General features: G+C 45.3%; 2 protein-coding genes across 2 annotated transcripts in view; both read right to left on the reverse strand.

Annotated features, from left to right (window-relative positions):
* The window catches only part of LOC129556737 (myomegalin-like), a 631,881-nt gene that overhangs the window by 555,875 nt on the left and 50,852 nt on the right, over positions 1–25,154 (reverse strand).
* The window catches only part of LOC129540480 (putative NBPF family member NBPF7), a 30,367-nt gene that overhangs the window by 2,264 nt on the left and 2,949 nt on the right, over positions 1–25,154 (reverse strand). Inside the window, exons 2-11 of the mRNA XM_088836016.1 lie at positions 24,943–25,057; positions 23,677–23,891; positions 22,587–22,638; positions 18,129–18,343; positions 16,867–16,918; positions 15,770–15,984; positions 14,768–14,819; positions 13,958–14,133; positions 4,109–4,159; positions 3,549–3,671 (exon numbers count right to left, since the gene is read on the reverse strand). Coding sequence (XP_088692142.1) covers positions 3,549–3,671; positions 4,109–4,159; positions 13,958–14,133; positions 14,768–14,819; positions 15,770–15,984; positions 16,867–16,918; positions 18,129–18,343; positions 22,587–22,638; positions 23,677–23,891; positions 24,943–25,057 — 1,266 coding nt within the window. The remainder of the gene's footprint in view (positions 1–3,548; positions 3,672–4,108; positions 4,160–13,957; positions 14,134–14,767; positions 14,820–15,769; positions 15,985–16,866; positions 16,919–18,128; positions 18,344–22,586; positions 22,639–23,676; positions 23,892–24,942; positions 25,058–25,154) is intronic.

Here is a 25,154-nt window from a genome sequence, read left to right on the forward strand (position 1 = left end):
ACTAAGAAGAATGAGAAGAAGCTCGTTTGGTGACAGGAACTAGGAGATAAGGGGTGGGGGCCGGGGGGAGTCACAGTGTGACGGGGTGTGAACGTAAAGGGCATTAAAACTACCCTTTGCTGCAAAATCTGCTGTGAGGCCTGGATTTATGTTCAGGTCTCCATGGAAGGTGAGCAGGAAACAGAGTGACTGAGCCAGTGGAGTTCAGTCTTGGCTGAGAGTGTGGGAGGCCAAGCACAAGAAAAGGAGAGACAAGAGGGAAGAGAAGACAATAAACACAAGACTTGGTGGCTCTTGTCCCGCTCCGCATCCCTGCCCTCCCGGAGCACTTTCCATGAGACTCTCCACGCTGCCACAAGGGGCTCCTTCTCATCTCAGCGCCACCTGAGGACCTGGGTCTCTCCTCATCCTCAGACGAGGCCACGGCCTGAGGGAAGAGTGCCAGGCAGCGCCAGGCTCTAGAGGAGGATGTGGAGAGCAAAGGAGGGAAGGCTGAACACGTCCCAGGTGAAATGGATGTGAGGGTCTGAAAGCTCTTTTAAGGAAATTTGAGCAGAGGTGGACTCGGAGGAGATGAAAACTAGGAGACGGACATGGAGATGAGTGGAGAGAATGAATTAAACGGAGGGTCATGAAAGAGACTGGCGGGTGCACTTCAAGAATGAGGGTAGCGCGTTCTTTAAAAATGAGGGGAAACTGAGGAAAGGAAACTGGATGTGAAAAGCAAACATGGGACTGAGTTGCAGGGCCAGTGTTGACACTCCTATGGAATGTTGCTGATACCCGCTAACTGAGAGCACCCAACGGGAGTAAATTGCCTTGATGACAGACGGTGAAAGGAGAGGAAAATACTGGCCAAGCTACTTTCTGAGGAAGCAGGAGAAGATGGGGTCCGGAGAAAGTGGAGACCGTAGAGCTTATGCTGCCGTAGAGGAAACAACCATTGTGCAATCATTTGGTAAGTGTTAAAGCACCAGAAAGACACAGTGCTTAGATATTATATATTCCTAGTGGGGATCAAACAAATTTTAGCGAATCAGATGCCCTGGACATTATATTGTTTAAGATTCCCACCAATATGCAAAGGAGACAGAATTTTTCAAGAGTTCAGATAAGGCACGAGAGAGGCAAATACCTAGGAAGATAAATAACTCGGCTCAGTTAAACAGGCAGGAATTTGCAGAACCAGGGCCTGAGGCTGAGCTGTCCTAAGTCCCAGGCTCTTGATCACCTCACTCTGTCAGAGTGTCACAGGTTTCAACTGGGCTGACCGCGGGCGTGGGAAAGGCACTCTGCCTCCTCCACCCACAGCTTTGTGATGACCAGCACATGGACCAGAGCTTTCTAATCCCCTTTTCTTTCTTACCTAGAAAGAGTGGTCCTTGGTGTCCAGAATCAGGGTTGGAGGTAAAGCCCCAGTTGGTGGAGGAAAGACCCAGCATGGCTTTGCTGTCACCACAGTCAAAATGCTGGTCCAGCTGGCACTGCAGACAATCGGTCACATGGGTGCTTTTCTGAAGCTGTGCCTGTGAAGTTGGCACCTCTGACCTTGGGAAACTCACAGGTGCCTGGTGACAGTCCTCCCAGGTGTCACCTGAAAGTAAACAGGGCTCAGTGGGACTAATGGAAGCTTTTTCTTGCTAAGCCCTCCCAGACACCCATTTCTGCTGTCCTAGCCCCAAGAGTGAAACCAACCGATAACCCAGACAGCAAAGGCAGAGATCATTGTGAAGATGTCATATTTATGGCTGTGACTGGGGCGCTGAGAAGGCAGGTGCTGGGCTGCAATTTCTTGAAATGAGAGATCACTCACTTGAGTCTAGAGGGTTTGGGTGACAAAGGAGGTCAAGCCTCTTATTCTGTTCTTAGCCTTAGTCTTGTAGCCTAGAGAGAAGGTCCTCGACAAGCCTCTAGGCATGGGGGAGAAAGAGTTGTTAATATCTACCCACAGAAATAAAAGAACAGGGAGAGGCATATGGCCTGAAGGCTTCAGGTACCACCAGAATTTGAGCTGAGAAAATACAGTACATTCCAGACACTTCTGAACTTCCTTGCTTGAAATTTTGTCTACCCTTCCCCTCACCCGTACATGTATATATAGAATAAAATCTATCCCCACATGGGGCAGAGTGGGGATGGATGGTATAGCAGCTAGAACGAGTGGAGGAGAGGGCTGAGACCCCATTGGAAACACCTTTGTGTCTCTTTAGACAGATAATGTATGTACACTCCTTCAATACGCGTCCCTCCACTGGTGTCTGGACAGTGCTCCTAAGGAAATCTGCTCATATATCTCCTGTGAAATGAGTACATATCCTCGGAACGTGGGCTAACCAAAGACATGAAGTACCCTCCTCTGGTCCAGGTCAGGCTCATGTGAGGTCACAGCTGCCAGGGCCTGCTCTCCTCTCACCTCCCTCTTGTGCAACCGCACCCTCACAAGGTTTGTTTCTTTAACTGTCTCTCATGTGTCTGTCATCTCTTCGTCTTCCAGAGAGCATCTGTGTCTGACTCTCATCAAAGATTCATCCAACCTCCTTCTAACTGCTTTCTCTGATTCAGTCCTCTCCACACTCTCAAAGGTCACCTGTCTTATCACCCCCAATCCTGTTTCATCACATGCTCCTCAGTTTATGGAAATTCATCCTCCCTTCCCTGCTACACAAATCTACCTCCTCACTCGCCTTTCCAGTGCTCCTGTCTCTAGTCCCTCTTTCTTCTGCAACGTCACTTCCCACAGCTCCCTCTGCAAATCCTCCTAGGACTTAGGCTGGCCCCTTTCTGACCCCAGCCCTGTACCAGGAGCCTCTGTGAGCTTCCAGGGCTTTTGCCAAAAGCACTTCTCTCAGTCTGGTGTACCCTTCATATTTCCACCAAGCAAAGTTCATTAATCGTTAATCATCATATTTTAGGACACTTAATCAGATTTGATGATAATTCATATTGGGCTGAAGGGTAAATCCTTGTACAATATTTGGTGGTTGAAAGAACTGTCAAAACTATGTATCCCCTTATTCTCCAATGTTATTTTGAATCAATGTCTAGGATTGTTTTTAATTATCATTGTGTAATTTCATCATCTAATTTTGTCTTTTCTTGAGAATGGGTTTTATTAAACCTATGCTTTGAATATTCTTTGCAGTGACAGAATATAAAATAACCAAACATTGTATCAAACATCAACAATACTGCCCAATATTGTTAGTAGGGGGAAAAGCCTCCAATGGAAGATCAAGTTGTAATTTAAAAATCAGGTGTTTGTTTTGTTTCTGCAGGGTTTCTCCTTGTACTGAGAGGATGGGGTAGACCTGAATACCTGTACCCACATGGCTGCATAACAGCTATTCACACTGTCCTCAGGTTATCATGAGAATCAGGACACAGGATGGATCCCTGTAGAGTTTAGATATTCTATTCATTCATCTCAATCCATCTGTGGGGATTTGGACTTTCCTGGCCCACTGTGAACAATGGACTCCCACGACTGGGCCAAATCACACACTCAAACCATCTCAGAAACATATCTGAGACACATGGCTGAGCCTCACTCATCCTCTTCACAGGAACCCACACCCGGCTGTCAGTGTTTCTGAGATAGAGCTCCACAGTTTTAATGGTTTCAGCACAGCGAAATTCAAGGTCTACTTGGACCTGTCGTGATAGCAGGTGACCTGAGGGCAGGAGATGGGGAGAGGCGTGAACTCTCACCCTGGCTGATTCTCCAGAGAGAGCCCCGTGGAGCTGTGGCTCCACCTGGAGGGGCTGGAGGAGCTGCTGGCTCTGCTCTCAGGACAGAGTACATAGAGGCATCTGGAGCTGGCAGATCTGACTGAGGGACCACAGGGGTTCTCCGCAGCCCTCTGGGAACTTTCTGCTGAAGATTAAGATAGATGCAAATCATTTGGTTCAGGGCAAAGAGGAAAAGGTGGGCAATGTCTTCTCTCAGTCACTAATGCTCCGACTGCTGAGAGGAGAGGAACAGCATGAGCCAGGGAGTCAGGCCCAGGAGAGGTCAATGTCCCACCTGCCGGTGGCCAGGAGTCTGGGGCAAGTGAAGGGACACGCTGAGCCTCAGTGCCCTGGGCTCCACTGTGAGACACCTCACTACCTGAGAGGGCGTCTGGAGGGCTGAAGGGCTTACAGTGCACTTGGAGCTCGCCTAGGAAGGAGCACGGCACACAAACAGGTGTTGCCTTCCAGGTTTCTCAGTTACTGTGATTCTGAGAAAGCCTTTGCTTCTCTGATCCTCAGGGAAGAATAGGAAAAAAGAAAGAAACTGCTTCCAGTGTGAAAAGTCACCAGCTGACTGACAGACAAAATTTATATGCCAGATATCACTTTAAAAGAAGTCAGATACAGTCTGATATATAATGGAACTTCTACTGGTTTATCAAGATGATCTTATAAATCAAACTCCTAACAATAAAAAGCTTCTGCTAAAGAAAAAGTAAAAAAAATAGCCCCAAAGGATTTCATACTAGGTTTTAATCTCCACACAATATGAACTGCCACCCAAGGGGACCTGGAGCATAAAGTAGGTCCACACCACTATCAGATACACAGGTTATCGATAGTTTCCATGAGATTATACCACTGAGATTGCATAAAACACTGAAACTATAACCCATACATGGAAGACTCATTGTTGCTGCACAAAGGATGAGACACAAGGGTGTTTCTAGACGATGGAAAAACAGAGACTGCTATTTGGCTTCATGGAAATTACAGGGCATAGGCAGATTTTACGTTCAGGATCTAGTATCGAAATGCTTCAGAGGGAGGTAGGCAGCCCACCGGCAAGAGGCCGGAGCTGGGGAACAATATAACATGCATTACAAATATGGAGCAGACTGCAATCATGAATGCAACGCCAGAGGCCTTGCCAGAAACTACTCAAGAAACAAAATTGGCAACAAAATTTCACGAATATAAGGATTCTTCTCTTGATAGAAAGAGCTCTGTTACATAAATTCCTGCAGGTGAGACAGTGGTCGCTGAGATTCTGCCCTTATCCCTCCCCTGTCCCTCTCTGGTCTGATTTGATACCACAAGCCTGTGTTGATGAGATGAGGTCAGGTGACAGAGGGCAGCCTGGGGCAGGAAGAATGCAAAGGCTCGTGATGCCTTCTAAAAATTAAAACTGAGAACATAGTTCTAATCAACCTGAGCCTAAGAACCTGTCTGGGAGTACTCACCGTTTACATTCAGAGTCAAGAAAACTTCTCCACTCTCTGCTGGGAAGGAGGCACTTCTGTAAGGATGACAGGAGCCTGCCAGATGATGGCCAATGGAAGCAGCCAGATAACGTTCATCCAGTGAGTCCGATTGGACTTCATTCTCTTCTACCAGCAGCTGCTCCACGCTGAGATTTGTGGGGTTGGGAGGGCAGATGGTTAAACAAGAGGGATTAGTCAACCTGCAGCCATAGCTGGTGTTGATGGGAGGGGTAAGGGACAAGTTGCAAAAAACAAATGGGGAGTCCCCTTAAAGGGACGTATAACAATTCACGCCCCCCCCCCCCAAGCCAGAACCCAATGTGGGGCCTGAGGGCACTTGCAAAGGGAAAGGGAGAGCGAGTGAGGGAGAGTGAGCATCAGATGCTCTGAGCACAGAGAAGAAATGAGTTCGAGAGGAAGGAGACGGGCCCCCCCAGGACACATAGTCATGTCACACACGTCCTCAGAACATCAAGGTGACTTCAAATACACCATAAATTTTGTTGAAATTTACATGCTTCATCCAAATTAACACCAACTCTGGCAGCATAATGGACTCCTAGAACTCTTGTGTCTGCAAGACCAAGTTTTCTAATACTGCGATGTGACCTGAGATCTTTTTCCTAGTTAATTTCCTTGCCATGAAATACCTGCCAAGGTCATAACCCAGAGTGACAGAGGCAGATAAGTACTGCATGCTGGTTTCAATAAAAAGCAGAAAACAGAGGAGTACAAGAAATCCTGTGTCTCATCAGTAGCACTGATTCAACTGACCCCAAGTTACTATAACTGAGAGAGACTCATAAAGGGTGAAAACAGACAACCTTGGTACAGGGACAATTTGTGGTTGTCTGAATGGAAGAAACAGTTATGTTCAGCACTTTCTGATTCCCCTGTATGTGAGATGACCAGATGCCACCACTGATGTCAGACCCATGTTTCTCCATACTTACCTAGAAGAGATGATTTCTTGATCTTCCTCGTCAACAAGATCAGCAAGAGTTTCTATGGATAAATTCAGACAAGTCAAGAAACACTTAGCAATTCTCACTGTGTAAATTAATAATCCAGGGTCCAATACTGCCAACAATATCGGCAGTGAGATGGTAGGCTATTTAAGAAGGATATTCCAGAAGCCTCAAGTTGGGTCTCTCAGATTCTCCTTGGTTTGCTTTCCTGAGCCATCAGGCAAGATCTCCCTGCCCTGGTAGATCCTCACCACAGTATTCTCTTCCAAGTCTGAGTAAAAAGGTAAAGATTCATTTTCCCCACAGAGTCTGGGGAATAGCCCAACTGCATTCTAGCAGAATACTGTAACACTCAGGCTTTTCTCATCATATGCTGACTACTTTATCAGAATGATGAGTGGAATGAACAAAACCTCGAATCACATGAATCCCAGTTGTTCAATGGAAACTTCAGTCAAGATGATCTTATGAATCAAATTCCTAACAAGAAAATGCTTCTGCTAAAGAAAAAGTAAAAAAAAATAGCCCAGAAGGATTTCATACTAGGTTTTAATCTCCACAACCTATGAACTGCCACCCAAGGGGACCTGGAGCATAAAGTAGGTCCACACCACTATCAGATACACAGGTTATCGATAGTTTCCATGAGATTATACCACTGAGACTGCATAAAACACTGAAACTATAACCCATACATAGAAGACTCCTTGTTGCTGCACAAAGGATGAGACACAACGGTGTTTCTAGACGATGGAAAAACAGAGACTGCTATTTGGCTTCATGGAAATTACAGGGCATAGGCAGATTTTATGTTCAGGATTTAGTATCTAAATGCTTCAGAGGGAGGTAGGCAGCCCACCGGCAAGAGGCCGGAGCTGGGGAACAATATAACATGCATTACAAATATGGAGCAGACTGCAATCATGAATGCAACGCCAGAGACCTTGCCAGAAACTACTCAAGAAACAAAATTGGCAACAAAATTTCACGAATATAAGGATTCTTCTCTTGATAGAAAGAGCTCTGTTACATAAATTCCTGCAGGTGAGACAGTGGTCGCTGAGATTCTGCCCTTATCCCTCCCCTGTCCCTCTCTGGTCTGATTTGATGCCACAAGCCTGTGCTGATGAGATGAGTTCAGGTGACAGAGGGCAGCCTGGGGCAGGAAGAATGCAAAGGCTCATGATGCCTTCTAAAATTTAAACTGAGAACATAGTTCTAATCAACCTGAACCTAAGAACCTGTCTGGGAGTACTCACCGTTTACATTGAGAGTCAAGAAAACTTCTCCACTCTCTGCTGGGAAGGAGGCACTTCTGTAAGGATGACAGGAGCCTCCCAGATGATGGCCAATGGAAGCAGCCAGATAACGTTCATCCAGTGAGTCCGATTGGACTTCATTCTCTTCTACCAGCAGCTGCTCCACGCTGAGATTTGTGGGGTTGGGAGGGCAGATGGTTAAACAAGAGGGATTAGTCAACCTGCAGCCATAGCTGGTGTTGATGGGAGGGGTAAGGGACAAGTTGCAATAAACAAATGGGGAGTCCCCTTAAAGGGATGTATAACAATTCACGACCCCCCCAGCCAGAACCCAATGTGGGGCCTGAAGGCACCTGCAAAGGGAAAGGGAGAGCGAGTGAGGGAGAGTGAGCGTCAGATGCTCTGAGCACAGAGAAGAAATGAGTTCGAGAGGAAGGAGACGGGCCCCCCCAGGACACATAGTCATGTCACACACGTCCTCAGAACATCAAGGTGACTTCAAATACACCATAAAGTTTGTTGAAATTTACATGCTTCATCCAAATTAACACCAACTCTGGCAGCATAATGGACTCCTAGAACTCTTGTGTCTGCAAGACCAAGTTTTCTAATACTGCGATGTGACCTGAGATTTTTTTCCTGGTTAATTTCCTTGCCATGAAATACCTGCCAAGGTCGTAACCCAGAGTGACAGAGGCAGATAAGTACTGCATGCTGGTTTTAATAAAAAGCAGAAAACAGAGGAGTACAAGAAATCCTGTGTCTCATCAGTAGCCCTGATTCAACTGACCCCAAGTTACTATAACTGAGAGAGACTCATAAAGGGTGAAAACAGACAACCTTGGTACAGGGACAATTTGTGGTTGTCTGAATGGAAGAAACAGTTATGTTCAGCACTTTCTGATTCCCCTGTATGTGAGATGACCAGATGCCACCACTGATGTCAGACCCATGTTTCTCCATACTTACCTAGAAGAGATGATGTCTTGATCTTCCTCGTCAACAAGATCAGCAAGAGTTTCTATGGATAAATTCAGACAAGTCAAGAAACACTTAGCAATTCTCACTGTGTAAATTAATAATCCAGGGTCCAATACTGCCAACAATATTGGCAGTGAGATGGTAGGCTATTTAAGAAGGATATTCCAGAAGCCTCAAGTTGGGTCTCTCAGATTCTCCTTGGTTTGCTTTCCTGAGCCATCAGGCAAGATCTCCCTGCCCTGGTAGATCCTCACCACAGTATTCTCTTCCAAGTCTGAGTAAAAAGGTAAAGATTCATTTTCCCCACAGAGTCTGGGGAATAGCCCAACTGCATTCTAGCAGAATACTGTAACACTCAGGCTTTTCTCATCATATGCTGACTACTTTATCAGAATGATGAGTGGAATGAACAAAACCTCGAATCACATGAATCCCAGTTGTTCAATGGAAACTTCAGTCAAGATGATCTTATGAATCAAATTCCTAACAAGACAATGCTTCTGCTAAAGAAAAAGTAAAAAAAATAGCCCAAAAGGATTTCATACTAGGTTTTAATCTCCACAACCTATGAACTGCCACCCAAGGGGACCTGGAGCATAAAGTAGGTCCACACCACTATCAGATACACAGGTTATCGATAGTTTCCATGAGATTATACCACTGAGACTGCATAAAACACTGAAACTATAACCCATACATAGAAGACTCCTTGTTGCTACACAAAGGATGAGACACAAGGGTGTTTCTAGACGATGGAAAAACAGAGACTGCTATTTGGCTTCATGGAAATTACAGGGCATAGGCAGATTTTATGTTCAGGATTTAGTATCGAAATGCTTCAGAGGGAGGTAGGCAGCCCACCGGCAAGAGGCCGGAGCTGGGGAACAATATAACATGCATTACAAATATGGAGCAGACTGCAATCATGAATGCAACGCCAGAGACCTTGCCAGAAACTACTCAAGAAACAAAATTGGCAACAAAATTTCACGAATATAAGGATTCTTCTCTTGATAGAAAGAGCTCTGTTACATAAATTCCTGCAGGTGAGACAGTGGTCGCTGAGATTCTGCCCTTATCCCTCCCCTGTCCCTCTCTGGTCTGATTTGATACCACAAGCCTGTGCTGATGAGATGAGTTCAGGTGACAGAGGGCAGCCTGGGGCAGGAAGAATGCAAAGGCTCGTGATGCCTTCTAAAATTTAAACTGAGAACATAGTTCTAATCAACCTGAACCTAAGAACCTGTCTGGGAGTACTCACCGTTTACATTGAGAGTCAAGAAAACTTCTCCACTCTCTGCTGGGAAGGAGGCACTTCTGTAAGGATGACAGGAGCCCGCCAGATGATGGCCAATGGAAGCAGCCAGATAACGTTCATCCAGTGAGTCCGATTGGACTTCATTCTCTTCTACCAGCAGCTGCTCCACGCTGAGATTTGTGGGGTTGGGAGGGCAGATGGTTAAACAAGAGGGATTAGTCAACCTGCAGCCATAGCTGGTGTTGATGGGAGGGGTAAGGGACAAGTTGCAATAAACAAATGGGGAGTCCCCTTAAAGGGATGTATAACAATTCACGACCCCCCCAGCCAGAACCCAATGTGGGGCCTGAAGGCACCTGCAAAGGGAAAGGGAGAGCGAGTGAGGGAGAGTGAGCGTCAGATGCTCTGAGCACAGAGAAGAAATGAGTTCGAGAGGAAGGAGACGGGCCCCCCCAGGACACATAGTCATGTCACACACGTCCTCAGAACATCAAGGTGACTTCAAATACACCATAAAGTTTGTTGAAATTTACATGCTTCATCCAAATTAACACCAACTCTGGCAGCATAATGGACTCCTAGAACTCTTGTGTCTGCAAGACCAAGTTTTCTAATACTGCGATGTGACCTGAGATTTTTTTCCTGGTTAATTTCCTTGCCATGAAATACCTGCCAAGGTCGTAACCCAGAGTGACAGAGGCAGATAAGTACTGCATGCTGGTTTTAATAAAAAGCAGAAAACAGAGGAGTACAAGAAATCCTGTGTCTCATCAGTAGCCCTGATTCAACTGACCCCAAGTTACTATAACTGAGAGAGACTCATAAAGGGTGAAAACAGACAACCTTGGTACAGGGACAATTTGTGGTTGTCTGAATGGAAGAAACAGTTATGTTCAGCACTTTCTGATTCCCCTGTATGTGAGATGACCAGATGCCACCACTGATGTCAGACCCATGTTTCTCCATACTTACCTAGAAGAGATGATGTCTTGATCTTCCTCGTCAACAAGATCAGCAAGAGTTTCTATGGATAAATTCAGACAAGTCAAGAAACACTTAGCAATTCTCACTGTGTAAATTAATAATCCTGGGTCCAATACTGCCAACAATATTGGCAGTGAGATGGTAGGCTATTTAAGAAGGATATTCCAGAAGCCTCAAGTTGGGTCTCTCAGATTCTCCTTGGTTTGCTTTCCTGAGCCATCAGGCAAGATCTCCCTGCCCTGGTAGATCCTCACCACAGTATTCTCTTCCAAGTCTGAGTAAAAAGGTAAAGATTCATTTTCCCCACAGAGTCTGGGGAATAGCCCAACTGCATTCTAGCAGAATACTGTAACACTCAGGCTTTTCTCATCATATGCTGACTACTTTATCAGAATGATGAGTGGAATGAACAAAACCTCGAATCACATGAATCCCAGTTGTTCAATGGAAACTTCAGTCAAGATGATCTTATGAATCAAATTCCTAACAAGACAATGCTTCTGCTAAAGAAAAAGTAAAAAAAATAGCCCAAAAGGATTTCATACTAGGTTTTAATCTCCACACCCTATGAACTGCCACCCAAGGGGACCTGGAGCATAAAGTAGGTCCACACCACTATCAGATACACAGGTTATCGATAGTTTCCATGAGATTATACCACTGAGACTGCATAAAACACTGAAACTATAACCCATACATAGAAGACTCCTTGTTGCTACACAAAGGATGAGACACAAGGGTGTTTCTAGACGATGGAAAAACAGAGACTGCTATTTGGCTTCATGGAAATTACAGGGCATAGGCAGATTTTACGTTCAGGATTTAGTATCGAAATGCTTCAGAGGGAGGTAGGCAGCCCACCGGCAAGAGGCCGGAGCTGGGGAACAATATAACATGCATTACAAATATGGAGCAGACTGCAATCATGAATGCAACGCCAGAGACCTTGCCAGAAACTACTCAAGAAACAAAATTGGCAACAAAATTTCACGAATATAAGGATTCTTCTCTTGATAGAAAGAGCTCTGTTACATAAATTCCTGCAGGTGAGACAGTGGTCGCTGAGATTCTGCCCTTATCCCTCCCCTGTCCCTCTCTGGTCTGATTTGATACCACAAGCCTGTGCTGACGAGATGAGGTCAGGTGACAGAGGGCAGCCTGGGGCAGGAAGAATGCAAAGGCTCGTGATGCCTTCTAAAAATTAAAACTGAGAACATAGTTCTAATCAACCTGAGCCTAAGAACCTGTCTGGGAGTACTCACCGTTTACATTGAGAGTCAAGAAAACTTCTCCACTCTCTGCTGGGAAGGAGGCACTTCTGTAAGGATGACAGGAGCCTCCCAGATGATGGCCAATGGAAGCAGCCAGATAACGTTCATCCAGTGAGTCCGATTGGACTTCATTCTCTTCTACCAGCAGCTGCTCCACGCTGAGATTTGTGGGGTTGGGAGGGCAGATGGTTAAACAAGAGGGATTAGTCAACCTGCAGCCATAGCTGGTGTTGATGGGAGGGGTAAGGGACAAGTTGCAATAAACAAATGGGGAGTCCCCTTAAAGGGATGTATAATAATTCACGCCCCCCCCAGCCAGAACCCAATGTGGGGCCTGAAGGCACTTGCAAAGGGAAAGGGAGAGCGAGTGAGGGAGAGTGAGCACCAGATGCTCTGAGCACAGAGAAGAAATGAGTTCGAGAGGAAGGAGACGGGCCCCCCCAGGACACATAGTCATGTCACACACGTCCTCAGAACATCAAGGTGACTTCAAATACACCATAAATTTTGTTGAACTTTACATGCTTCATCCAAATTAACACCAACTCTGGCAGCATAATGGACTCCTAGAACTCTTGTGTCTGCAAGACCAAGTTTTCTAATACTGCGATGTGACCTGAGTTTTTTTCCTAGTTAATTTCCTTGCCATGAAATACCTGCCAAGGTCGTAACCCAGAATGACAGAGGCAGATAAGTACTGCTTGCTGGTTTTAATAAAAAGCAGAAAACAGAGGAGTACAAGAAATCTATTGTATCATCAGTAGCCCTGCTTCAACTGACTGCAAGTTACTATAACTGAGAGGGACTCATAACGGGTGAAAACAGACAGTCTTGGTACAGGGACAATTTGTGGTTTTCTGAATGGAAGGTACTGGCACGTTCAGCACTTTCTGATTCCCCTGCATGTGAGATAACCAGATGTCACCACTGATGTCAGACCCATGTTTCTCCATACTTACCTAGAAGAGATGATGTCTTGATCTTCCTCGTCAACAAGATCAGCAAGAGTTTCTATGGATAAATTCAGACAAGTCAAGAATCACTTAGTAGATCTCACTGTGTAAATTAAGAAGCCAGGGTCCAATACTGCCACGGGGACAACAATATCAGCAGTGAGATGGTAGGCTATTTAAGAAGGATATTCCAGGAGCCTCAAGTTGGGTCTCTCAGATCTCCGTGGTTTGCTTTCCTGAGCCATCAGGAAAGATCTCCCTGCCCTGGTAGATCCTCACCACAGTATTCTCTTCCACGTCTGAGTAAAAAGGTAAAGATTCATTTTCCCCACAGAGTCTGGGGAATAGCTCAACTGCATTCTAGCAGAATACTGTAACACTCAGGCTTTTCTCATCATATGCTGACTACTTTATCAGAATGATAAGTGGAGTGAACAAAACCTCGAATCACATGAATCCTAGTTTTTCCACGGAAACTTCAGTCATTCATCGTGTGGGAAAATGCCAGGCCTCTGCCTTGCTTCATGGAAACATACAAGGAAGGTGATGGGAGAGGTCTTTGCATCCTGTGGTCCAGATGATTGGTTTGCTAAGAAAGCAATTTAGACGAGACCAACACTGGGGATGACAACAGTGACACCAGAAAAGCAACAAATGATTAAGGCTGTTAACCCCCCTAGAAAGGCACAGAAATTCCAGGGACACTTTGGGTATGAAAATGGGAGCAATGCAAGCAAGAAGAGATATTTCATGGGAATCAGGAAAAAATACAGTCATCTCTGGACACCTGCACTCAAACAAGTGAGTGAGTGTGTCACAGCAGCCTTGCGTCCATGATCGAACTTGGGGCCTGGCCCACAGGCTTCACCTGAATGAAGAAGACAGCACAGCTCCCAGACTCACCTGAGGTCTGTACTTAAAACTCTACCACAGAGTCTGATTCAAATCACCGTCTACAGAGCTTCCAACAGGGAGGACAAATCTCAGCACCCCAGAGGCGAGGAGTACAGAGCGTACAGAGTCTACCTGGGCGTCCAGGTGGAGTTCCATCACAAGAAAATACTCACTGGTTACATCCCGGTCATAAGAAACATCCATGCCCTCAAGTGAGAAGACAGCAGCGCTCCTGTAAGGCCAGAAGGAGTCTGAGAGGCTAGGAAGAACCGAGTAAGTCAGAGCGTATTCATGCAGAGAGTCCTGTGGGACACTGTTCTCTCTCAGCTGTGGCAGCTGTCTGCTGAACCTGGTGGGGGAGGGAGGGCAGACGATTAAGACAAGATGATGAGAAACTGTGCAGTCCTATCTGGTTCTGATGGAATGTTTGCGTGGTGAACCACACCGAGGGTCCGATCCATTAGAGAGAAAACCCTTGTGTGTGAGACACAGCGAGGCTGACAGGGCAGAAGAAAGGAAGAACAGCAGGTGCTCAGTGCTCCGGCCAAATAACAGGCTGATGAACAGACTGAATTCCCTCTGATGGTGCAGTCCCGCCTCACACACAGGGACACAGAACAGTGGCTTTCACACTTCCATTCACATTGCATTGACACTACTGTGACACACATGCCAGCACGCTAACACAAACAGAAAGCAGATACGCGTCTACTCTAAAACCACCCCTGTGGTAAAAATTGATGCAAAAAACCACTCTGACTTAGGTCACCTGGGTCAACTGACTTGGGTTTTAAACTTGACAAGTAAATAAGAAATGGGAAACAATAGAAGTACCACAATGAAAGCAGAGAACGCTATGAGAAAGGATAATAGTGGTGGGCAAAACTGACGGAACAGTATATTCAGCACTTCCTGTTTTTCCCTGGATCAGAGGTCTGCAGAGGTCATCACTGTGCAAAGAGCCCACAGATATTCAGAATTACCTCGGGGCAACCACCTCTGGTCCTTTCAGGTCATTGAGATCATTCCGGTTTTCTGTAAATAAATTAACAGGAGAGTTATATCAGACAAATTCCCTTCACAAATGCCCAAACATGTACCTATCTTCACATGTGGTAACAGGCTATTGAGAAAGAAATAATCCAGGAGGCTCTAGAAATAGCCTCATAAGGCGGCACTGGGTTTCCTTCTTGAGCTATTGGACAAATTTCCTTGATATGATATGTCATTCGCAGAGTATCCTGGTCCTGAGTCTGTGCAAATAGCTAAATGCATCCTTTTACTCACAGTTCCTGGGGAAAACTAAGCTACATCCTCAGCCTGCTATAATACTCAGGCTTTTTTCATCTGAAATGCTGTTGACTAATGGGATAAGTGATTACACACTGAGATTAAATGGGAGTGGAATCCACACACCATCAAGTCAAATGAAACTCAAAGCTGAAAACAGTGGCCATTCATCAGGTTGGGAAGTTCCAGGGCCTGCCTTACCTCAGAGAATCATACCAAAAGATGACGGTGTGGCTTATTTCTGGTTTCAGAAGACTTCGAACAAGGTAAGTCAAAGGAAAAGAGAGAGAGACTATGGGTTGACAGAAGTGAACCAAAGTAGTGGCGTCTCCAAAGACATAAACAAGACTGCCAAAAGCCTTGGACAGGTATAGGAACTCAGGGACATTACCCGGAAATGAAAATTCAAGCATTTCATGTGAGATGAGAGGTCCATTCAAAGTTAGGAAGCCTGAAAGGGACCTCCTGTGCCACAACTGCTGAGGGACACTCGTGAGTCTGGCAGGACCGCCTTGGGTAGAGTGGTTCACCACAGGGACAACTGTGACTGGGAACTGAGCAAAGTTCGTTCACAGAATGTCTCATTGTAAATGCAGTTAGAGTCTGGTTCAAACCAGGCTTCAGTATGGAAGCACAGGGTCTCTCAAAGGGGGTTAATTCTCCCAGAGTAGACTAACAGATATATTGAAGACTACCTGGGAGACCAGTTGGAATTTCATCCTCTTCAGCATGAGAGCAACCACAGGCTCCGTCCACGGCAGACGCCACATTCTCTTCATCAAATGCAAATTTTCCATCACTGTAAGGCTGGTTGCAGGCAGAACCTTCCTGGAGAGTTGAAGGTACTGAAACACATTCATCTTGGGGTTGCTGGAACACCACCTTCTTTTCATCATCTTGCAAGTTCACGCTGTGTCAGATGGAGAAGGGATTATAGAAGATTAAGAGGATTTCACCCCAAGCCATCTGACTGGTTTTGCTGACAGGCATTGAGAGAGGTCACAGAAAGCAAAAGGGCAGGCCCCTTAAGGAGGGAAGTAACTCCTCCTGATGTGGAGTGGAGGGTGGCTGACATGGGGTGGGAGACAGACAGCAGGTTCTCTGGGCACTGGGCACACAACCAGCAGTTGAAGAAGGAGACGCAATTTTCCCTACACGCTAACGTCATGGTCCCCAGCACACACAGAGGACTGGGACAGTGGTTCAGACTTTTCTGCACACACTGTGTTGACTGGATAGCCTGTGTCCAAGTGAACACAGCTTTTAAGAAGTTAAAGATTTGTTTGACTTTGGACTCTATTTCATTTAATTTTAAAATTTTGATTTGCACAAATATGACTTCAAAATCAGTTTTTCAGAGTTGGAGAAAAAAGTGTTGCTGACTCGATATCCTGCTTTCAAGAAGTATTTTTTCAATATTCTGTTGTAATATGAATATTGTTCTATTTTCTTCCCTTGAAATCCAATATTTACCAACATGCTGATGCCAAACCAGTGCAAGACCCATAGGATCTCACCCTACTTTAACCACTCAGGGGAAAACACATGAATATGGGAACGCCCAGGTTTAGTTATTTCACCTGGGTCAACTCACTGGACATTACTCAACTTGAAGGATTAGAAAATGGAAATGCACAAACTTGGGAAGCATAAATAGACAACACTGTTAAAGAGATAATTGCTGTTGAATGAAAGGATGAAAGAGTTCCATAGAGTACTTTCTCTTTTTCTCTGGATCTGAGGTCTCCTGCTGTCACCACTGACATTCACAGCCCACAGATCTTCAAATTACCTGGGAAATGTGAGCTCTTGTCCACGCACTTGCCTGTGATAATTTTCATTGTCTGGTAGGAAATTCAGAGACAGAAGGTCATAATAAGCAAATCAGACCTCGCATATATGTACTCAGTAAATACATGTACAACAAGGACATTAAAATTCTCATTGGAAGAACATAATTGTTCAGCAAGGATATTCTAGGACACTTAAGTCTGATGAGAATGAGACTGGACTGCTTCCAGACCCATCGAGGAAATTTGCTGCTTGATGTGATATCTCTCCCAACATCCTTTGTTCTGAATCTGTATAAGCAGTAAAAATGTATTTTCCACAGAGATGCTAGAAAATGAGCTGTTATGTTCTAGAATTATTTCTATAGTACTGCTTAATCCCATCAGATTACGTGGTTGTTGATGGTTTAGAGGAATTTATACTTGAGACTAGAGTGATGGGTGAATTGTGAAAGGGTTAGCCGCTCAGTAGTGTCTGTCTCCTTGTGACCATATGGACTACAGCCCACCAGGCTCCTCTGTCCATGGAATTCTCCACACAAGAATACTAGAGTGTGTGCCATTCTCTTCTCCAGAGGATCTTCATGATTCAGGGATAGAACCTGGGTCTCCTGCATTGCGGGCAGATTCTTTACCATCTGAGCCACCAGGGAAGCCCAGTGAATTGTATTAACCTTCAAATCAAAAAGAATCTTTGGTGCCACACAGAAACCGTGGCCATTCAAGGCTGGAGGAACTGCCAGAGCCCAGCCTTGCTTCATGGAAACATCCAAGCAAGGCAATGGTTCAAGTATATCTGTCTTGGTGTTCAGATGGCATCTTAGCTAAGACCTGCCAACATCGAGAAAAGGGGGACTGGGGCTGAGAGCAGTCAAACAAAACCTGGAAATCAGCTCTCCTTATAAAGAGGCAAGTCTGTCATCATTTCTGGCGAGGCCAACAACATTTACAAAAATCAGATCATTGCAGCTAACAACACGCTGGCTCCACACTAGTTCTGACAGACACCTCCTGTGGATTTGCAGCTGAGGTGGGTGAGCGTTGTCACAAGTGATTTGGGTCGAATGCCTGACACTGGGGTCAGGGTGACAGAGACAAGCCTGGAGCCAAAAAAAGAATGAAAGCTCCCTGACCCACCTGATGTCTGTGTTCCATAACAGACCCTTGTCCCTGGTTTCAACAAAGATGTGTCTATGCAACCTGTCCTCAGAGATGACCTTCCTTGGTCTACAGAGCATGTGAGGACAAATAATACGGGGGTTACCTGAGAAACTGGTTGGCATTTCATCTTCTTGAGCATAAGAGCAACCACAGGCTCCATCCGGACCAAGGTCTACTTCCAGTTCATTAAATTTAAGTTTGTCATTACTGTAAGGCTGGTGGCTGTCAGAACGTCCTTGGAGAATTGAAGGCATCAAAACACATTCATCCTTGCATTCTTCAGGCACGTCCTTCTTTTCAACCTCCTGCAGCTCCACGCTGTGCCAGATGGGAAAGGAATGACAGAAAATTAAGTGAAGAAGATCTGACTGCAAGCCATTCTGGCTGGTTTTGACAGGAGGCATGGGGCGTGGTCACAGAGGGTAAAAGAGCAGGCCCCTTAAAGAGAGAAGGAACTATCCTCTCTTATATGAAGTGGAGTGTGTCTGTCTGGGGATGGGAGAGGGGGAGAAGCAGGTACCCTACACACCGGTCACAAACCTCTGATGAGGAAGGAGACTCAACCATCCCAGGAGGGTCCTTTCAGGAACAGGAAGCACAAAGGAACTTCCACAACAAGTGCTTCCACTGGGTCCTAAGTCATGCTGAATTGAAGGCAAAGTAGGCAAGTGAATAAGGGCTTCCCCAGTGGCTCAGTGGTAAAGAATCTGCCTGCCCATGCAGGACATGCGGCTTCGTCCATGGGCCAGGAAGATCCCTTGGAGAAGGAAATGGCAACCCACTCCAGGATTCTTGATGGGAAAATGCCATGGACAGAGGAGCCTGGTATACTCCAGTCCATGGGGGTCACAAAGATTCAGTGATGATGACTGAGCAACTGAGCATGCGCAGTGAAGTGAATACAGATATTAAAGCTTTATAAACTCTCTGATCCTCTACCTTCTCTTTAGTAATTGAAAGGCCTCCAAGGCCTCTTTCACTTACTATTGTCACAGACAACCAATTTTTGGAGGGACAGTTGTCCTGGGGTTTAATTTTTCTAGTTGCTTCTCTACTCATCCCTTTGCTAGTTACCTTCCTTCCAAAGATCTAAAACAACTGTGTAGAAATAGATATTTATCTCACTTGGACTTACTTTAGAAGAGAACAGAGGCTCTCTTTGTGTATAGGAAATCCTAAGGGTGTGCATTCACCTTGGGTCATACATACAAGTAGCCAGAGAGACAACAGACAATCAAGTTACAGGGTCATTTCCCTGTGGGTTGAGTGAAGTAAATTAATACCATGTGCAGTTGTGCTTATACTTACATCTGGCATGTCACTCTCTTGAGTTACTTAGTGTCCTTTTGTGACCCTGTCCATATTTTCCCTACACATTACCAGCTCCTGATAGACAGCCTGAAAACCACAATCACAGAAAACTAATCAATCTAATCACATGGACCACCGCCTTGTCTAACTCAATGAAACTATGAACCATGCTGTGTCGGGTCCTGGTGGAGAGTTGTGACAAAATGTGTTCCACTGGAGAAGGGAATGGCAGACCACTTCAGTATTCTTGCCTTGAGAACCCCATGAACAATATGCAAAGGCAAAAAGATAGGACACTGAAAGATGAACTCCCCAGGGGGGTAGGTGCCCAATATGCTCCTGGAGATCAGTGGAGAAATCACTCCAGAAAGTATGAAGAGATGAGCCAAATAAAAACAACACCCAGCTGTGGATGTGACTGATGATGGGAAGCAAGGTCCGATGCTGTAAAGAACAATAGTGCATAGGAACCTGGAATGTTAGGTCCATGTTTCAGGACACATTGGAAGTGGTCAAACAGGAGATGGCAAGAGTGAACGTCAACATTTTAGGAATCAGAGACCTAAAATGGACTGGAATGGGTGAATTTAATTCAGATGATTATTATATCTACTACTGTGGGCAAGAATCCCTTAGAAGAAATGGAGTAGCCATCATAGTTAACAAAAGAGTCCGAAATGCAGTACTTGGATGCAAGCTCAAAAACGACAGAATGATCTCTGTTCATTTCCAAGGAAAATGATTCAATATCACAGTAATCCAAGTCTATGCCCCGGTCAATAATGTTCAAGAAGCTGAAGTAGAACAGTTCTATGAAGACCTACAAGACCTTCTAGAACTAAAACGCATAAAATATGTCCATTTCATTATAGGGGACTGGAATGCAAAAGTAGGAAGTCAAGAAACATCTGGAGTAACAGGTAAATTTGACCTTGGAGCACAGGGCAAAGGCTAACAGAGTTTTGCAAAGAGAACGCACTGGTCATAGCAACAGCTTCTTCCAACAACTCAAGTGAAGACTCTACACATGGACATCACCAGATGGTCGACACCAAAGTCAGATCGATGACACTCTTTGCAGCCAGAATAGGAGAAGTTCTATATAGTCAGCAAAAAGAAGACCGGGAGCTGACTGTGGCTCAGATCATGATGCCCTTATTGCCAAATTCAGACTTAAATTGAAGCAAGTAGGGAAAACCACTAGACCATTCAGGTATGACCCAAATCATATCCCTTATGATTATACAGTGGAGGTGAGAAATCGTTTAAGGGACTAGATCTGATAGAGTGCCTGATGAACTATGGATGGAGGTTCGTGACATTGTACAGGAGACAAGGATCAATACTATCCCCAAGAAAAAGAAATGCAAAAGAAGCAAAATGGCTCTCTGAGGAGGTATTACAAATTGCTGTGAAAAGAAGAGAAGCGAAAAGCAAAGGAGAAAAGGAAAGATATACCCATTTGAATGCAGAGTTCCAAAGAATAGCGAGGAGAGATAAGAAAGCCTTCCTCAGCGATCAAAGCAAAGAAATAGAGGAAAACAATAGAATGGGAAAGACTGGAGATCTCTTCAAGAATATGAGAGATACCAAGGGAATATTTCATGCAAAGATGGGCTCGATAACGGACAGAAATGGTATGGACCTAACAGGAGCAGAAGATATTAAGAAGAGGTGGCAACAATACACAGAGGAAGTATACAAAAATGATTTTCACGATCCAGATAACCACGACTGTGTATTCACTCACCTAGAGCCAGACATCCTGGAATGTGAAGTCAACTGGGCCTTAGGAAGCATCACTACAAACAAAACTGGTGGAGGTGATGGGATTCCTGTTGAGCTATTTCAAATCCTAAAAGATAACGCTGTGAAAGTGCTGCACTCAATATGCCAGCAAATTTGGAAAACTCAGCAGTGGCCACAGGACTGGAAAAGGTCATTTTTCATTCCAATCCCAAAGAAAGGCAATGCCAGAGAATGCTCAAACTACTGCACAATTGCGCTCATCTCACACGCTAGTAAAGAAATGCTCAAAATTCTCCTAGCCAGGCTGCAACAATATGTGAACCGTGAACTTCCAGATGTGCAAGCTGGTATTAGAAAAGGCAAAGGAACCAGGGATCAAATTGCCAACATCCGCTGGATCATCACAAACGCAAGAGAGTTCCAGAAAAACATCTCCTTATGCTTTACGGACTATGCCTGTGACTGTGTGCATCACCACAAACTGGAAAATTTTGAAAGAGATGGGAATACCAGACCACATGACCTGCCTCTTGAGAAATCAGTATGCAGGTCAGGAAGCAACAGTTAGAACTGGACATAAAGCAACAGACTATTTCCAAATAGGAAAAGGAGTATGTCAAGGCTGTATATCGTCACCCTGTTTATTTAACTTACATGCAGAGTACATCATGAGAAACGCTGGGCTGGATGAAGCACAAGCTGGAATCAAGATTGCCAAGAGAAATATCAATAACCTCGGATATGCAGATGACACCACCCTTATGGCAGAAAGCAACGAAGAACTGAAGTACCTCTTGATGAACGTGAAAGAGGAGAGTGAAAAGGTTGGCTAAATCTCAACATTCAGAAAACTAAGACCATGGCATCTGGTCCCTTCGTTTCATGGCAAATAGATTGGGAGACAGTGGAACCACTGGCAGACTTCTTTTCGGGAGCTCCAAAATCACTGCAGATGGTGATTGCAGCCATGAAATTAAAAGATGCTTACTCCTTGGAAGAAAAGTTATGACCAACCTAGACAGCATACTTTGCCAACAAAGGTCCATGTTGTCAAGGCTATGGTTTTTCCAGTAGTCATGTATGGATGTGGGAGTTGGACTATAAAGAGATCTGAATGCCAAAGAACTGATACTTTTGAACTGTGGTGTTGGAGAAGACCCTTGAGAGTCCCTTGGACTGCAAGGAGATCCAACCAGTCCATCCCAAAGGGAGTCAGTCCTGAATATTCACTGGAAGGACTGATGTTGAGGCTGAAACTCCAATACTTTGGCTATCTGATGCGAACATCTGACTCATTTGAAAAGACCCTGATGCTGTGAAAGATTGAAGGCTGGAGAAGGGGATGAGATGGTTGGATAGTATCACCGACTCAATGGACATGAGTTTGAGTAAACTGTGGGAGTTGGTGATGGACAGGGAGGCCTGGTGTGCTGCAGTCCATGGGGTCACAAACAGTCGGACATGACTGAGTGACTGAGCTGAATGGATAGTGAATTGTTACCTGGAGGTTAGTGTTTCTTGTGCTTGTTCATCGTCTTCATCTTCATAAATTTCTGCAAACAAAATCAAAAATATCCAGTCAGCCTCTAGTCACTTCTCCCACTGCAAACACAGGGACTCATAAGGTCACAGAGTCATAAATATCTATGTATGAGTTAATACTGTATGGAAGTTTTAATGTATTGTTTTAAACAACTGCCCAAGCATGGATTTCTGATCCAACAGGCGGTCTGTTTCTAAACTGGTAGGTCATCCTCAGGACACCTTCTGCTTGAAATTGGGCAAACATTTGAACTGTCTTTTCTTCCTTATATCACCTCACATTGTCCACCTTCCACCTCCACTCCTGCAAATGTATCGTCCATCCTGCCACAAATTCCGCCAAAGACACAGCCTCTATAAACCTTCTCAGGTCTCACAAGATGCCCTCCTTTCTCTAAGCAGAACAACCATGTCCCACATCCCTCCATCTGGGAACATCCTGGGTCTTCAAGGGGGCTTTTATGTGTTCTCTGGGAAAGTCTCTCCATGGAAAGTGAGTGCTCCAGTTTAAATCATTTTCCCAGCACCAAGTCCAACTCTATCAAGTACCTAACCAACACGACAAAGTGAACGGTTTTCTTTTTTCTGCATTATATTTGTAAATATTCCCAAATTTAATCATCAACAGATTATTTGTCCATTTTACAGATGAGAAAACAGTTACTAACATGAGAAAAATCAATCATTCTCACATAGTTAAACACACAGCACTCAGCCTGGAACCTGGGAACTTCCAAGCTTCATCTAGGGCTCTATTCACTCTCACAAGCGGCCTCCTGTCACCTCCTCCTTTCTGGGCTTTAATGCTGGCTGGATGTGGCCTCCTGCCCCAGTGGCCATGGTCCATCAGGGAGGAAGCAGACCATTGGGATACAGTGACCTCCACCCTGTGCATTTCTCCTCTGTCCTCTTAGACAGTCCTGCTCCTACATAGACCCACATAGGACATGAAACAGGGAAGCTGATAAACATTCCTAGTGGAGGTGTTGATCTTATCTACTGGGGACCTAGGAGAGGATCAGTGCTATCAGGGCCTGTGGCCCCCTCACCTGGACTGAACTTGCAGGCAAGGCGCTCTGCCAGTCGGTATCCCTCAGACAGGCTCTCTCGGAAGCCCTTTCCCTGGTGGTTGTCCAGATCATTGTGGGTGAGGAGGTCCTTGAGGCGCTGCTTGAGCAGGACAGAGTCATCTTTCCCACCCCGTAGTGTCTGCCGTAACTGGGTCAGCTCTCGTGCCTGACTTCGAATTAGGACAACACACGTCCTAGGTGGAAAAGAAGACACAATTGTAAAAGGCAAAGAGTTAGATGAAAGACAGGGATTTCAGTGAGAACATCCCCAAGGAGACCCCGAAACAGAATTCTGGCACATATCTGATGACCGGCTCAGTCACTCAGTCGGGTCCGATTCTTGTGACCCAGTGGACTGCACCAGTCTCCTCTGCCCATCGGGTCATCTTGGCAAGCATACTAGAGTGGCTTGCCATTTCCTACTCCATATCTGATGACTGGCCTTTGTCAAAGAGAAAGAAGGTAAACAAAGGTTTCCTTTGTATCAGAAAGTACTCCTGTAAGATTCCGTGACATTCCATTCATCTTGTCTTTCTATGAAGATAACCTAATGTCTTCCCTGGTGGCTCAGCTGGTAAAGAACCTGACTGACAATTCAGAAAACACAAGAGATGCAGGTTTGATCCCTGAGTCAGGAACATTCCCTGGAAAAGGAAATGGCAACTCATTCCAGTATTCTTGCCTGGAAACTTCATGGACAGGGGAGCCTGGTGGGGTACAGTCCATGGGGTCATAAAGAGTCAGACACTATCGAGTTACACGCATGCATCAGTGGCTTCCTAAATCTGCATCATGAAGATGTCTCTTCGGGTCCTCACTCGGCCATGCCCATTTCAGTAAAAAATCCACAGAGTATTTTCTGTATTTCTGATGTGGCAACACAAAGTACTGTCCAGTGAATGACACAGCCAGTCATAGAGTCTGGACAAGCATAGCTGGTGTGAATTGGAAAGAACATAAGAATGACGGGGCCAAGAAAGCATTCCAGGATGTAGTCAGTCAGGAGGGGGGTGTGATTAAAGGCAAATAAGGTGCCAACGGCACAACATTGTGAATGAGCTAGTGCCACTGGTTCACTTGAACGCAGTGAATCTCATGATGTGATTCAAGTCATTTGTTTATTTAAAAGCAAGGTAAATCAATTCCTGAAGAATAACTGGAGTCCATAATTCACCAATTGGTGTTCTCCGCCTCTTTTATAATATTGTGCCCTGTGCCTGCCATGAACATTCCTGCCCTCCTTACCTCAGCCTTTCATCCAGCGTTGGCTTCTCTGCCAGCTTCTCTGCTGGCCTCTGCACCTCAAACATCAGCTTCTCCCCCAGCATGGATTCAACGATGTCCTTACATGCTTCACACTCTGAGGAAAGAGACACACTGCCTCAGGGAGAGCTGACCTTGCTGCTGTGGTCACTGCCTTCAAGGGAACAGGATGGGCCACCTCAGGGGTGGCTGTA

This window comes from Moschus berezovskii, chromosome 4 (genome assembly GCF_049115385.1).
Source record: "Moschus berezovskii isolate FMDL1 chromosome 4, NW_MosBer_1.0, whole genome shotgun sequence".
Taxonomy (NCBI): Eukaryota; Metazoa; Chordata; class Mammalia; order Artiodactyla; family Moschidae; genus Moschus; species Moschus berezovskii.